The sequence below is a fragment of the Styela clava genome, chromosome 7 (genome assembly GCF_964204865.1).
Source record: "Styela clava chromosome 7, kaStyClav1.hap1.2, whole genome shotgun sequence".
NCBI lineage: Eukaryota > Metazoa > Chordata > Ascidiacea > Stolidobranchia > Styelidae > Styela > Styela clava.
This window is the reverse complement of record NC_135256.1, coordinates 11,216,918-11,233,223: the sequence shown is the minus strand read 5'-3', so window position 1 is coordinate 11,233,223 and position 16,306 is coordinate 11,216,918. Positions and strand designations below refer to the sequence as shown.

Sequence of the window (16,306 nt, the reverse complement as noted above, 5' to 3'; positions counted from 1 at the left end):
TCGACTGACCCACCTGTCTAGTAGCACGTTTTTCCTATTTTAGTCAAAGATAACTTTTAGCTTATTTGACCGGTGCTATTTTAAAGAGTTACGCGTTTCCGGCGACGACATGAAGCATTGGTCAAAATTCCACAAAACAACATTATAATAGTTTTTCATATATATATATATATCCCAATCACGTTTTGGCCAGGAATTGTTGAATTGCCATAAGAAACGACAATACTTCTGGTTCTGATATTTCATGCGGTACGGTATATTTCTATCTGACATTTATTTCTAGGTTGAAGTCGAAGGGATGATTGTATTGGTAAAAAAAACTTGTTTGCATGATAACTCCAGTGAGTCGTTTCCGATGAACATCTTTGATTGTTTTCACAGCGGATGGAAATGTGCTAAGTTGATACATAACATCCATAAATCGCTTTCTAAGGAACAAGCACGCGTACCACGGTAGAAACAGTTTTCTTAGCTTACCAGGGATTTTATATGCGTGACAGGGTATTATTTTCGGCACGTCCACGTTCCGCGCTATTAAATCCCTACACGCGTCCAAGAAATCCACCTTTTGCCATCAATCTTCGTAACACAGAAGTGCTTTGGGAAGAATTTGTGGTCTGTATCACCAGTAAAAACTCGAGGTCATTACTTTAAATCAGCTGTTAAACTTTGGAAAAAACATTGCTTTGTATTATATATATATAAATTATTCAATCTCGCCAAGGTGAGATTTGGATTTATGGGATGCAAGAAAAACTAGTACTTAATTGTCGGCTATATGTTTAGACATATCTTTTTAATTTAGCAAAATGGCCTGGGAACCATAGGCGATCAAGATATTTTGTTTTGAGCAATCGAAATGCCACAAGAAAAACAAACTATTATTATTTATTACCGGTAAACCTTCTCACGGAATATTTAGTGGGTTTAAGTGTTTCATTCGCGCCGAGAAATTTCTTTCTAAAGATGTGTACTATTTCATCTAACCGAGACATTTCATTGTCGTTTCAAATATAAAATTTGTGTGTTGTTAATATATTATATTGAAAAGCGTCCAACACCAAAAATCATAAACAATGAGTTTGGTCGACAGTTTGCGGATTATCCATTGAACCTCGTGCACCATTTGAAACATGATCTTCTTCTGATAAAGTTATTAATGGCGCCGGCATTATGAATTTATGTTGTATTTATGCTGAGATTTTTGTCAGCTATGACACGATAATGGGATAATATTCATCCTTTGTAACCATAGATACCGATAACGCTTCATTATTTGAACGTATTTTGTGTGTGAAAGTACAGCTGGAGTATCTACTGTTAATATTTATAATTTTTTAAACAAATTTACTAGCACCCGTACATCGATCGAGTCATCTGTTCCAGTGTGGTACGTGTATATTATTGGACACGAAATGAACCTATGGATTGTTTTTGTAATTATGGTGTTGTTCTTATTGGTATATTCCTTCTTGTTGTTTATAAAGAGGGGGGAATTTCCGCCTATATAATTATTTAAAACATGCCCATGTTTTCATATTCCAAGATTGTTTTTTTTTCGCTAGAAGGCTATTACTTTTATTCATTTCAAAACCTTCTGTGGGGCGGCTATGTGATGACCTGAAAATTAATACAAGTTATTAGTAGCGGTTTTTCGACCTCTCTCGTGCTACGCTCTTGCTACGCGAAAGTCGAAACTTTTTTGACGGTACCGGTAGTGTAAAAGGTAAAGTAGACTACTGTTTCGTTTTGGTTTTCGTGGCCATATATTTGAGCATTGCTCTCGTGTTGACGACACAAACAGACTCTTCCGGTCACAAATGTTGTGGTAATCAAAAACGAGTTCCAATAAAATTAGCAAAAAAATAACCGGATGAAATAATTTGTAAAATTGTTAGAAAATATATTCGAAGAGTATACATTTTTGATTTGCTTCGCATAAATTCGTGATTTGATACTCGCCGGCGACCACCGACGGACATTGCTTCCATCATTTATTTGTAATTATTTAACGACTAGAAAGTCTGAATTTCATATTTTCAATGATGATACCAAAGTCAAACTTTCCTCGGAAATTCGAAGAGCAATTTACTGAGACTTCTTGACAATGTTTTTTCTCTTGAGCTAAGATCGTAATTTTTTATGACCCGGAGTCTATTGTCGATTTTCCCCGTTAAAAACTAATGACACTATATTTACGATTGTGGAGAAAAGTACATCTGTACATTTGTGTCCGTAAACTTTATCTGATACAATTTAGGTATTCAGAATGATCATTTTTGTTAGTCGTTTTATTTCTCTACGGTAATAGCTCTCTCAAACTTGTCCATCTTGCGCCCCACCTCAAAAATAACTAGCTAACAATAAGCTACAAATAACAGAGATATAACAGGGCGAAAGAAAGTACGTTTTATTAAAAAAAAAAAATAACACGTTGAAAATAGGTGGATGGAACATAAATATCCAGTATAAATATCCAAAATAAGGCGGGCAGGATCCAATCTAACAACCATAATTTTATTTAGCTTCACGCCACTTCAAAAAACTGTCAACACGCCCCCTGCTTGAGAGTCACTGCTTTCTTTTACCTACCTATGTTGATTTCACGAAATAATCAGTTCCATGCAGGCAAGCAATTTTACTGATGTCGTAATCAATCGCATGAAATTAAACCCATACCATGTAGGTTGACAAACTGTGATTCAATTTTTTTATTTTATTGGAAAACATACATTTTAAAAAAATATCATGAATAATTGTAAAAAGCGATTTCGCTTGATTTTATGAAAACAATGCAGCTGTCGTTGAAAAATCCAAAAATTTGTTTGGAAATCAAAACTTAGATTCAAACCAAGGCACATTCTAATTCAAAATTTCACAAACTAGATATTTCAAAATGGATTGCCTGATTATTGTAAATGTATTAGAAAAAATTCCTTTGTTCCATGGCGCAAATATTGAATATTTTAAGTTGAATAAAAATGTACTGCTTTTCTGCCACGAGGAAAAGATTTACAGTGGTTATATTTTTGAACCAAGTACTGGCTTAGAAATCATTTAGATGTATTTTATAGTACCATTTCCCCCAACCATATACAAGCAAAGCTGTTATTGTATAATTAATGCTTCAATTAGGAAACATATAATATGTGCAAATAAAATCGGATTACATTTGTTATATTTTTGAACCAAATACTGGCTTAGATGTATTTTATAGTACCATTTCCACCATCCATAATGTAAGCAAGGCTGTTATTTGTAGAATTATTGCTCCAATTAGGAAACATCATATAATAATATGTGCAAATAAAATCAGACACACTCAAGAAGCCATTTCTTTTTTATAAACATTATCGAGAAAATTTTTCACTTCAGTATGGAATAGGATTAAATCATCCAAATAAGCAGGGTGCATGCCATTTGGGACCTCCACTATCCTACTACCAGGAATATGGGCCATGAGATTACTAGTTTTAGCACCATGCTCATCTAATGATCCATAGTAAATCAGAGCAGGAATGTGTAGTTGTTCATATTCTTCTTTCTTGTAATGATTACCATTAATTGGTGCAATCGGTACAATGCCACGTAGTTCTGCTCTATGTTTAAACATGAATGGCAAAGCATATCTGCCACTCATGGAAGGACAAATAATAACAGGCCTGTCTGTTTGAGGTAATGCTTTAATTAACTTTGACAAAAAAGCATCTTCATGATCTATGCGTTTGTCTGCTTTTGTCTTTCCGAAACCAGGAAGATCAACAGCAATAGGAAAGTAACCAGATTTCGCAAGAAACTGTAACGTTCCTAGTGACTTCCATGTGTTTGCTTCATAGGCCGCACCATGTAATAATAACACTGCAAACCTTGGTGGTGGCTGATTCTTTACCGTACTCATTGCATATGAATAAAACACATTGATTCCATCAATTAAAACAAAATCTTCAACATATTCAACGTCAAGTCCTATTTCTGGATCGACTTCGTCCTTTTCATTATCAGCCAACTCAGGTCCTAATTTATCAAGTTTCTGTTTTGCTTTGATCATCGATAGTGCATCCACTTGAACTGAGAAACAATAGAAAAAATAGTTTTGAATTTACACTTATTGTGGTCAAAACGGGGCCAACTAAGTTGGCATTGCAGCTTACACATCTTTGGTTTAAAACCTTTGCCCACATACCTACCGAGCGTGTGATAAGTTAGGTAGGTAATGTTGATCCAGAATGAATTATGTTCTTTCAAAAATGAAGGTTCATACATAACAGGGGCTGATTATAGAGGGCCTTGTTGGAGCAAATAGGCCTGAAATAAGTGTCATACATAATGTTATGTCATTAAAGATAAGAATTCAGTGACAATTTTTGTCAAAGATATAGATCTTTCAGGTTAAATATTTTTACACCTGATTTCTTGCTGTCTGATTCATTCTGGACAAACAACAATACAAATTTTGTATAGGTTACTTATAAATGTATTGTGGATGACCTAAACCAATATATAATAAATCTTACTTGCTGAATCGCTTTGAATTTCATCACTGTTGGAGTATAAAATATAACATATACTTGAGAGGATTAATAAAGTCAATACCACTCCTCGTTTATTTACCTCCGCACTCATGGTTGCGTTGTTTATTTTACAATATGCCAAGCATTTATATTTAAACACCTGAATTACATCTTGAAAGTGAAAAATAAGACAGTTAACCTAGAAATATTGACAGTGTTAAAAAAGGCGCATTTACCTCTTATGGGAGAAAGAATTTTGCATGACCTTAAAGAATATTAAAAGCCAATTATAAGAACATAATCAGCTTTCAAGGTTACAAAGGGTATTTTTTATTCAAAAATCAGCAAAACAGTTACTTAGACTGTTAGGAGTGTTGCAATACGCATGAGTTGTTTGATGTTTTTGTTATTCTATGGATAACCCTGTTGTTCAGATAATATCTGAAAAAATGGAATATTTCAATTATATGACTATGAACTTATAATGGGTACATTCTCACTAACACCTAATTTTAGCTTCTTGATTGAAACTTGAGGGCAGTCAAACCACGACATCAACCTTTTCAAAGAGAATTCGCAAATTGAATATGATTGATTATCTGTTATTTATCCAATCAGGAAGCTAAATATAACACCCTATTCATAAACAACATATCTATCCATGTAAGGTATCTCGAAAAGAATTCTAAAACAGGTTCTGAACATAATTACTGTAGTTTAAGAGACATTGGTATGCCCACACAAATTAGCAATAACAACAAGAATTAATTAAAAAATTCCCGCAGGATGGTAATGTTGTTTAACAACAGGTATACATGTAACATGATACAAAGCATGAAACGATGAAATAAATATTAGCATCACAACAAGCATGTAAAATAGGTGCAACATGCATATGCTATAATACAGAGAATTTAGCTTTTAAAAAAATTCTTTCTCCTTGATTATCGCATTCTCAATTGTATGTTTTTTTTACAGTTCCTGTATGCAAGCATCTCAATGTTCCATTACATGGAGATCGTACATGCAAAATGATTGATTTACCAAGAGGAAGAGCTCTTCGTTGTACCACTCAATGTGACAATGGATATAAACTTGTTGGCAGTTCGTACAACACTTGCATGGAAAAGGGAATTTGGTCGGGCCAGCCTGCTGTTTGCAAAGGTAATTAAACTTACTGAATTTTTTCATGTATGTTTGTCCAAACTAATAAGCTTTTAACTAAAAGTGAAAAAGTATTGACAGAAAATCCATAATGACCACTGATGTTATAAGAGCCCTACATAGGTTTATCCCAGAAACAGAGCATATTTGCATAAATAGAACAAATTTGCCATTATATTAACCACACTGACAATGAAAAGTTGCCGTGACTTTACTCTGCCTTGGCTATGATATGATTATGTAAAGATTGGTTATATAACCAACTCGTATGTAAGATGAATGCTTGAAACTACTTAAATATGACATTGGATATTTGAACACAATGACAATACTCCAGTTCAATCAGCATTATTAATTGTCATTCTTTATTGTCACCAGTTACTTTGTAGAAAAAGGCTCGTTTCTCATTTTGTTAACGAGTATTTAAGCAGTTTGCCAGTTGTCTGCTGTATTTGAACTTAGTGATTCTAGAATTTGTTCATTTGTCATATATTCAGCTGTTGTTATCATATTCATTATAGCAATAATATGTTTATCACTGTGGCTTGTTAGGTGAATTTTACCATTCATTCCTATTAGGGTCTCAAAACCAAAATATTTCCCCATTTCTGGCAACAAAACACAATCAGGGGATAAGATTTTCCTAACTAGATTAAGTGGAACTGTTATCAACAATCCATTAGAAGGTACAGGACCCATTCCATTTGCTTTTCCTGAGCTTTGATCAATGCAACTCAATTCCGGCTCCATGTCTTTGTTTGCAGATATTAGTTTTCCAAATACTATATCTCCATTTACAAGATTCGGTCGATTTCGTTTCGTAGCACCCTCAAAAAATAAATTATTAAGAACGACATAGTCGCTACTTCCAATGTCTACTTTGTAAGCATCACCAATTTTACCAACAATAACCCCCAAAACGTTTTCACCCTTAATTGGAACATAACGTTTCTGATGACTGTCTATCCAAAACATGCTAGGCTGTTTGTGTCGTAGAATCCCAGACTTACAAACGACAATACTGTCATTCCCTTGTCTAAGACCAGGTCCGAGTTTTACTCTTTCATTTTTGCCGATTAAATCCAATACTTGTTCTGTTATGATGTCACCAGGCATGACAACACTTGCATCTAACTCTTTGGCTGGACATTTCATTTTTAACAGTGAACTTAAATTAGGCTAGGTAAGAATAATACTATATGGAAGGAAGAAAATTGGTGTTAATAAAACCAAAGATCAAACGGGTAAGAACAATGTGGTCCGGAATAATCGGTCCGATTTAAAAAAAAAAATGAATCTTTGCTATTTCGACTAGGTGATTATACAATTTTATGAGTGGTCTTCTGGTTTAATAATGCACAAAATTTTGCCTTTTTCATCTAATATTGAAAATGTATATTAATTTCATTGACTCTTGTTCAGAATATATCAAATGGTATATAATACAGTAATATTTCTTTCAAATTTTAATTGAAAAAAATACCTAGTCCAGAAGTTTCCAAACGTTTTGTTTGTGAGACGCCAAATTATCAGGGACAAAACTTACGGCACGCTCTCACGAAAAAAAAATGCTGCCTTTGATAAAACTCAATTTTGTAATAGTTAATGTCTACTTTATGCCTTTAAACTTTGTAAAATGGTAGGCATGAGGAATAAAGGCAAAAAGTCAACTCTTCTTCTTCAGCTCTGCCTGATTTTTTTTTAAAAAAGTTTAAAAATCTCTCATGTTCGCTAAACTCAGTTCAGCAGATCAAAAAAAACTAAAGCTCGTGAAATTGCATGTCTATTGTTATGTAACAATAGAGGCAGACACTACTTAACAGAAAGTAAATAACATAGAAACTTGTAAAATGATTTTATTGATTCAGATACACAGCATTTAAAATAGGAAACAATGGAACATTTATAATAAATTTACTATGTAAAATGGCCGTGGTTCGCCATATGGATAAGCCATCTCATCGCCCTTCCTCTCCCCCGGGATAAATATGTAAATCCTATCCTAAAATATTCAATCATATATTAGTTATGTTTAACACAATTCTGTTAATTTTTAATTATTGTATGACAGTGATGAATATGGGCAATAAGCCACAACAGACTAAAATAGAGCTGGTGTAATATAGAACCATACATTTATACAATCCTATCAGCATATGATAAGAGTACTTACAGACTTAAGAGTACCGGTACAGTTGAGATAATACTGCTTACAACATCTGGTCTGGCGTTATTACTCAACAATTTGATAAAATCCCACAAACTATTATATGCTTAATACTGAACATAATTTTTAATTTCTGAAATACATAAATACACCTTCAGACCTTATAATACAGCAAAATATTACTGACATATCAGTTTGGCATAAAATAGAGACTTTTCATCTCTGCAGAAATACCTTTATGTAAAGCCCCCGCGGCTAAAACTATATTCTGTGTTATTTGATATGTAGCCACGATTTTACCAGTAGATTAACTTCACATATATCTACATACATTACAGCCTGTGTAGCTGATAAAACCGACCGCTTTTCCCAGCGTCTAACAACGTTATACGTTTACTGAACAGCCGAGTATCTTCGATAACTATTGTAAATAATAACGACTCGCTTCGCTTCGACAAACATTAATTGTGCCAATGCGGTGGCGCAGAACAACCACGTGTGTGCGAAGCCACGCCTTTTGATGACTTGCTGGTACTGTTTGCGGTCGATGTTGATCTACCTTACCGCGTATTGCGTGTTTTACCGTATAATGTTTTTGTTGGATTTAATAAAACGCTTTCCTAATTTTCGTTACGAATGAAAATATTTTTTGTCAATTGTTAACCGATGCTGATGTTTATTACGTCAAGACGATCAATTGCTGAATTTTTGTGAGATACACACAATTTAAACTAAAATGAGGATTATTTATTACTTAATTTTTATTCGCTGCTATGTAATAGAACAATAATAGATAAAAATAACAGAAGTTTTGTTCACACCTCAGATTACTCTAATTTGTGTCTCTTTGTAGCAGCAATTCTCATACTCATTGGTGGGGCGATACTCCAATGAAACGTTCCAGAACCCATGTGAAATAGTTTTATTGTCAGGATTGCATTAACTTATATATATATATATATCAGTGGCGGCGCGTCAATAGAGCCAACCGGGGCAATGCCGCAATGCCCCGGTTGTTTTTTCGGTATAATAAAAAATATTCGAAAAATACCTCAATATCGGTTGCACAGACTGTCTACACTAGCCATATTCTCCCGACATGGTTCATTTTTCGCTCGCAAAGCCTTCGCCGAACGTCGACGGGGCGACTCCGATTTTGCCCGGGTTGCTCATTGTATATCGTATTCTCTCTTTTATCTTTCACTCGCCGCGTTTGTCTCGTTTGTTTTCTGTTTCTTTTACTAAATCATCGGGGCTAGCCCCGAAATTATGACGACACAATGCCGACGTTCTTACAACAACGTGTTGACATATTCACGCATTCCTTCTCGTTCGTTGGTTGCTTGAAGAGTTGATAGTTTCCTCGCCTTCGTTTTTGTCGCTTGTTTCGCTATTTGAATCAGTTAGAGACCTTGAGTCCATTTGCTTTCGATTTTCCACATTCCTTTTGAGCTCCTCACTTCTTTCCGGCTTCGCATTTCTTAGCCTTAGACCTCATAATGAAAAAGGTTGATGCACTACTTCGCACTCCGTTTTCGCAGCTGCCGCTGGAACAAAAATTAGAGGTACAACGTCTTGGGCCTTATCAACCAAAAAATTGTTCACTGGAACAATCCCATGACGGAGGAAAGCGTCGGCGTACATTCTGCGCAGAAACTTGGTATAAAAAACACGAATGGTTGTGTTACAGCGAGGACAAAAATGCACTTTTTTGTTTTTATTGCCTACTTTTTGCTACCGCCCGTGACTCACGTTGGTGTAAATTTGGTTTTGGAGATCTTAAACATCTTTCCGAGCGTGCCAGGGATCATCAATCTTCTATGGAGCATCTGGACAATGCAGTAAAATACCGAACATTCGGAAATGTTAATATTGCAGCACAGTTGGATGAAGGACGCGCGGTTTCTATTCGTCGGCACAACCAAAACGTCGAGAAAAACCGCCATGTTCTCGGTCGATTGATAGATGTTTTGAAGTTCATTGGTTGTCACGAGCTGTCCCTCCGTGGGCACGATGATGGGTATTTTTGGATAAAATAAACTATGTTTATATTTATTAATCCCTTGACTTGGACCGGTTTTAAAGACACTTTCTTATCGTTAAAAATTGTCGCTTTTGCCGATTGGTTGTTACCGATGGAATGATTTTTATACTCATAAAATGATAAGAGAACTTACAGCGCTCATCCTGCCCCCGTAGATGGGGGTGACTTGGTCCCGCAGTAGCTTGCCCCGGTTGTCAAAATGACCACGCGCCGCCACTGATATATATATATATATACCGTATATGCAGAAGCAAACCTAATATTGACAAAAATAAAAGATCTATAATGAAAAGTGTAGCAAGTTTGATAAAAGTGGCAAAACTAATAGGCATTTTATTTAATCTGAACGATATATATATATATATACAATGAAAATAGACTCGGAAACTCGCGGAACCCCTGGAATGTACTTTCAAGTCAACCCCAGTTGGAAAGCGCTAGTCTATAGTTTGTTTAATTAGTTTAATTTAGCATTGCATTTGGCATCATCTCGAACAGATTTTTTTTGTAATCTGTGCCACGATGAACATTACTTCAAACTACGAAAGAATTGAATTTTTCACGATCCAATGTCCTATAAACTGCTTTCTATATCACCGCCTCGGTCGAAGAAAATTCTTGTTTACATTTCCTCTTAAAGATGCATACTAGTCTACAATAATCAATCATTATTCTTTGACTCATTACAGCGGCGTCAACTCGCCAGACAAAGAAGATTCGGTTTAAATTCCGGGAACATCAAACACTACCTTGCGGAGAAGTCTACGGCCTCGCATCCTTCCGTAAAAATGGAGTCGTTTATCTAGTTGCTGGCGACAAGGTATGAAGAAACGTCTGAGTAATTCGACCCCCTTATATTACAATCGAGTTGTCATTGACAGCTCAGACTATTGTCAATGTTTTTGAAAGACATTTGTTTATTCCATACATAGCTCGGTCATCAATATACTTATATAGGCTAATCTATAGTCATCTTGACATCCTTAACAAATTTTATTATTGGACACAAAATGGGCCTATAGATCGTTTTGGTATTTTTGTTGTTATGAAAAAAATCGCTTTTCTCTCCAATTACTGAACGAATTCAGTGGTTAAAGATTGTATTTGTTGTAAGAAGGCTATCAGTCTTATTTATTTCACAAGGTTCTGTGAGCCCTTTGTGATTCTTTTTTTGTGTGGTGTGTGTGTGTGTGTGATGACGTCATTAAAATTAAAAATTGCGCATCTTGTGGCGGTTCCGCGTTCGCATTGGTAGCTTTCTGAAGACTGTGGTACCGGTAGTCTGCTGCTATTATTACGTATCGATTTTAATCGCTAAGTATGTTGATAGGTATTTGTTTGTCTGTCTGTCTGTTAGATGCACGCGATATCTCACGAAAGCGAGATTGAATCTGCTCCAGATTTTGCATGTGCATTCATCATATGTCGTACCAGAAGCTTATTGATTTTGGATGAATTATGTCGTATTATTAGCGACTTATTAATTAATTAGTGATCGAACACAAGGTGTAACTATGGAGTAAGAGCGCTGTTTTGGGGAATCGCCTAACTTTCGATCGATAAGTCTTCGGTCTCTGACCGATATTCTCGTTTTCGTAAATTTACCTCTTCCCCACTGGTTCAGGTCTGACTACTTGGGTCGTGCTTTTGTCTTACGATTGCTTCCACCTTCATCTGCATCTTTTCTTTACAGAGTGGAAACGAAGTCAAAATATTTCGATGGGGAGACGAAGGCTTCGTCGACACTCCTTTTCAGACTTTCCACTATTCATCACCTGAAATCGTCGAAATTCTTACTGCCCCAGACGGTAGAGTTTGGTTGATGGTCGGAGGTGCTGGACCGGTTACCATGTTCAGGTAAATGGAAGATGTTACATATAAAATTTTTGAGTGTGCCCAGGTCATTGAGATTCAATCGCAACAATACATAGAATATGAGGAGTGATTTTTCCTGGCGATGGAAGTGCTGTCTCGTTAACGAAATATTTTACATTCGACAACAAATGTTTATCGCAATATTCCATAAATACAAGTCTAAATTGGAATGGTAATAAATTGTCCCTACGAACGGATGTATTTATATATACAGCGTGTCCATGAATTCCCTTTACAGTTTCAATTTTGGTATAAAGTCAGTAATCAATATATCTTAACTAGGTTTGTTTGTTTTTTAATCAGTAATTATTTAAGTATTTTTACTTCATTCAATACATCTGTGAGGGCCAGAACAATCTATGGTATCGATTACTTCACTTTGCAATTTGAAACAATGAAGACTTTATGGTCACCCTTTATATATATACGAGAAAAATCTTGCCTAAAATTGTTACAGTTTTCCTGCGATGGAGCATTTGACCGTGGAAAAATACTAAAATATAGTACTTGTATATATAATATCTTGTAACTTTCCAATTCGTATGTTTGATAAATATTTTCTGTTTTTCGTGCTCTCCTACTTAGACTCGGCGAAGATAACAGATTCAGACGTTCACACACAACGCAATTGTTTGACCAAACAAGACACGGCGATACGATTGGCTTCGCCGAATTGCAAGGAGAATTTTATAGATGCTACGGTAGAAATAGAAGAGAAACTCCTGTGATTGTTGTTCATAAACTTCAAGATAAGCCAACACCTGGTATGTAGATTAAAAATAGAAGGTTTGAGTGATGTTAAGATTAGTGGAGACATTGTCACGAAAGTGAAACCATCTGCAAAATAGGACAGACAATTCACTCGAAATTTACCAAAACGATATATATATATATTATACGTATCCAAATTCGATTTTGCTCAAAGCAAGTTGACGCGCGCCTAGAGTTACAGGTGAGTGACTACCAAAAAGCCGCGAAATACTCACTATTGATTTTAATATACTTATTACAATGTGCATACAAGTATGACTATATAAAAACATCCATCTAAATGAGATTAATGGGAACATTTTTTGACAAAAAAATTTCTTCGTTTGTAGAACAAACAGACAGTAAATGGATGAGAGCTCGGTGCCAACCGAGTATGGCGGCTGAAAATATTTCTTAGAGGACAAGAGGATTGCCGGACACATACCGTCATATTGTGCTTTACGTAACCGCTGGTCTATTTAATCTTCCCCCGCCATTAACTCCATGCATCTGAAATACATGACTGTTTTCTTTGACGCCACTGGATTGATTCTGTGTTTTGGATTGATTGAGACTTTAGTGTAATGTATTTTCTTTTTTCTATAGGTGGTGGCGACGTCTTCCGACGTATTATGAGGAAAAAGTTGCCCGGAGAAAGAGTCCACCAGTGTTCTATGTATACAGAGGGTAATTCTCTTTATACAGTCGCCACTCTCAATAAACCAGATGGACAGGGTCGTATCATGATTGGACATTTGACCAGAAACAGAATGAAAATCGTTGATGTAATTTCAGGAAAACAACTGAAAGAAGTTTCAGACAGTTTTGGATTCACCATAGATGGTGGTCGTTACATCGCAGTGTCACAGTCGACGGAAAATGGCAAATGTCTTATTTATAAGCGACAATGGCGCAATTCAAAGCCCGTCGAAACTGGTTAAGGCTTCTCATAAAAAGTGACGCATAGTGACGTTAACTTACGCATGATTTACGCAGGAGTTTGCGTGGCCCAGCCGCATCAGTACAAGAAGTTCTTAATCTGCAGACAGAGCGGGGGCCAAAAATAGACATTAGGTTCAGCGACCCTTTGAACATTGTGTATCACGACAACGTTCCGGTTTCTTTGAAAACTACCTTCAAATTTGCACGATTCATTGATACCTCAAAATTGCTTCACATTGCCTTAAAGCTTGGTGCACACATGGAAATTTGGATGCCGTATTATTCAAATTTTTATTTGAGTACGTTCCATTCTTTGCCGATGCATTTTATTCTTTCAAGTCATAGATGCCTCAAAACTTACCTATTATTTGAAATACAATTTACAAAATATTTGTCACATTTATAAGTGACATATCGCGGTATGATTCCGGGTACTCTGTATAAACAAGCTTATATTTCGCATTCCATATCAGAGCAATGTTTCTTATAGTAAACATACTAACTTTTTACGTCCATAATTCACACGATTTTTGTAAATTTTTTAACCTAAAGTGTAAATTATTATTACTATTTTTACTAGTGTGTTATTTTTTTCTTACTTGCCAATTACCCTATATACCTACCTACACATTCGAGTTCATATTCATAAGGTTGAAATTGAGGGCTTTCCATTCACTTGCAGGTGATCGAAGTACAATCCAATTATATTCATTGGTTTACCAATATTTCGAAATTTCATCCAATTAATTTCAAATTATCAGGTTATTTATGACATAGCTGGCATGACATCACCACTGTATTTTGTGCGGTATAACTTGATATACCGGATTTGATTGTACATTCTTGTCTCACATTGGATATATCCATTGTTGATGCTGTTTTTCAAGTCAGGATAACACATGTCAATATGTTACCCCAATTTTATTTGATAATTACAGATCCAAACACGTATTCTGGTGTTAATTATAAATGTAACTACGAAACCGAATTTCACAAAGGTGTAAAAATTAAGAATATTCGGTTAGTGTTATATGAATATCGTTCACGGATGTATATTTTTCTTATTGAACGTTGAAATGATTTTAATTTTTTCGTACTATTGTTGTGTAAAATAAATATACCAATCGAAATTTTGAGTATTTGCGTCCAGGATAGATAATGATATAAATAGGATTTAGATCCACTTCGTCCACTAGGTAACCCATGTTTCTTCTAAGGTTCTACACCAACAGACACTGCCATTATATGGGAAGCTGCTATGTTCTGAAATCGGAATCATTTATTTCCGACATACACTAGCCATCTCGTCACAACCCGAATGTTTTGGCGGGAATGTGAATGGAACCTGACAAATTAAACCGGCGACCATACAAAGGAACTCGTATAAGCATTCTGTAATGTTAGCATGGTTTACTTGTTCAGGAAACACGATCACACTTCATATTCTCGCCAATATACATTCATATCTAGTCACGAAATAAACGATGGGTTCTATGGTCGTTGTGATCATTTTTTAGAGAATTTGCTCGTCTGGTTTAGAGATAATATTTGTCATATTTCTCCTGAAATACCTCAGACCTACAGAACAGAAACAGACAGAAATTGTGTTTGTTATTGTTTGAACACAGTGATAAATGTTGGATTAACCCAGGGGTGTGCAACAGCCGATCCGTGGGCCACAACCGAGCCCGCTATGACATTTAGTGCGATTCGTTTTAACACTCAGATTTTTCCACATCAAGCATAAAATCCTAATTCGACAGTTTATGTTCAAAAAGGCGCTTACGTGGGTAAAATACACTTTGATCTTCTCGCTGCGGTAAATCTTTTGCCGCTTTGCCCTGTACCTTCATTACTGTAAGGCTGTCAAAGCTAATGTTAACAAACTATACAAGAACTCGAAATTTCAACAGTCCCACTAAAATGTTAAATAAATAAAATTTTGCATTGAGAGAATTTTTTAATATATATATTGCGTGTATGAAAATATTCATTTTTTGTGTGACTCTATGCATGGTATATGTCTGAAGTTGGTTATATGGCCCATCGACAAAAAATGTTCATACCTCTGGATTAATTGTTACATTACCATGAAAATAACCTGTTAACATACGAATTCAAAGTCATCTAATTGTTGCCCCCTTGCTCCTGCCATCTAAAAACAGGCCGTGGGATGAAAATATTATGTTTGTTACTGACACAACCGAGCTATCTGTACCAATCTCCTTAGTTTCATTTGGTTGTGGTTCACTAGATCAATCGTGGCTATTTTCCTCATTGTTTTTCCGTCAATCTGTCGCGATAACAGCGCCATATTTCAGCGATATCTTCTGACATATCTGTAGTGCCAATGGATTCTAACGTATTTCATCATTCGCTTAAGTCAAGGGAGGGCTCAATTGTATGGAACGAAAGTGTGATTTGGTATCGGTTAAACCCGAGAGCAACGAGCTTTCTCAAAAGATCAGCGGACAACTAACACGGAGGCGTCGAGAAATACGGCATCATAATTGTTACTATTTTGAATCTCAATAAAACAGCAAAATTTTTGATGAGATATCAGGTGCGATAGGACTCAGATGAAAGTATTAAAATTCTAGCGAGGTTTCTTCCACTTTTGATTACTAAAAATTCCGAAATCGATCGTTATTATTAGTTGAGGAGAAACCGATTTGTTCCCCACAACAACAAGAAATTACCTCAACAACAACAACAAAAAATCAGAACAAACCGATCTATATGCCTGCCTCGTGTCCCAACTGATTAGTCTGTAATAAAGTCACCTGAACCCCAAACTCAAGTGATGAATATTCTCCCTTCAATGTTCTTAATCGTGATATAGAACAGCTAGTT

The 16,306-nt window shown here is 35.6% G+C and overlaps 3 protein-coding genes across 3 annotated transcripts in view; 1 reads left to right on the top strand and 2 right to left on the bottom strand.

Moving 5' to 3' along the window:
- Positions 1-14,583, top strand: part of LOC120328953 (uncharacterized) — a 29,728-nt gene extending 15,145 nt beyond the window's left edge. Inside the window, exons 2-6 of the mRNA XM_039395547.2 lie at positions 5,490-5,675; positions 10,576-10,706; positions 11,580-11,743; positions 12,347-12,525; positions 13,118-14,583. Coding sequence (XP_039251481.2) covers positions 5,490-5,675; positions 10,576-10,706; positions 11,580-11,743; positions 12,347-12,525; positions 13,118-13,452 — 995 coding nt within the window. The 3' untranslated portion in view covers positions 13,453-14,583. The remainder of the gene's footprint in view (positions 1-5,489; positions 5,676-10,575; positions 10,707-11,579; positions 11,744-12,346; positions 12,526-13,117) is intronic.
- LOC120328954 (putative protein-lysine deacylase ABHD14B) lies at positions 2,702-4,649 on the bottom strand. Its single transcript, XM_039395548.2, has 2 exons — positions 4,515-4,649; positions 2,702-4,068 (listed from the first exon to the last, which is right to left on the bottom strand). Exons 1-2 carry the CDS (start codon positions 4,621-4,623, stop codon positions 3,323-3,325), a joined length of 855 nt encoding a protein of 284 aa, XP_039251482.1. The 5' UTR covers positions 4,624-4,649; the 3' UTR covers positions 2,702-3,322.
- Positions 4,682-6,866, bottom strand: LOC120328955 (exosome complex component RRP40-like). The gene has a single exon (XM_039395549.2). It carries the CDS (start codon positions 6,828-6,830, stop codon positions 6,099-6,101), a length of 732 nt encoding a protein of 243 aa, XP_039251483.2. The 5' UTR covers positions 6,831-6,866; the 3' UTR covers positions 4,682-6,098.
- Positions 14,584-16,306: the final 1,723 nt, after the last annotated feature.

Coding starts and splice junctions, on each gene's coding strand:
- LOC120328954 (XM_039395548.2), bottom strand. CDS start 4,623: ATGAGTGCGGAGGTAAATAAACGAGGAGTGGTATTGACTTTATTAATC. Junction 4,069..4,514: donor AATTCAAAGCGATTCAGCAA/GTAAGATTTATT, acceptor ATTGTTTCTCAG/TTCAAGTGGATGCACTATCG.
- LOC120328955 (XM_039395549.2), bottom strand. CDS start 6,830: ATGAAATGTCCAGCCAAAGAGTTAGATGCAAGTGTTGTCATGCCTGGT.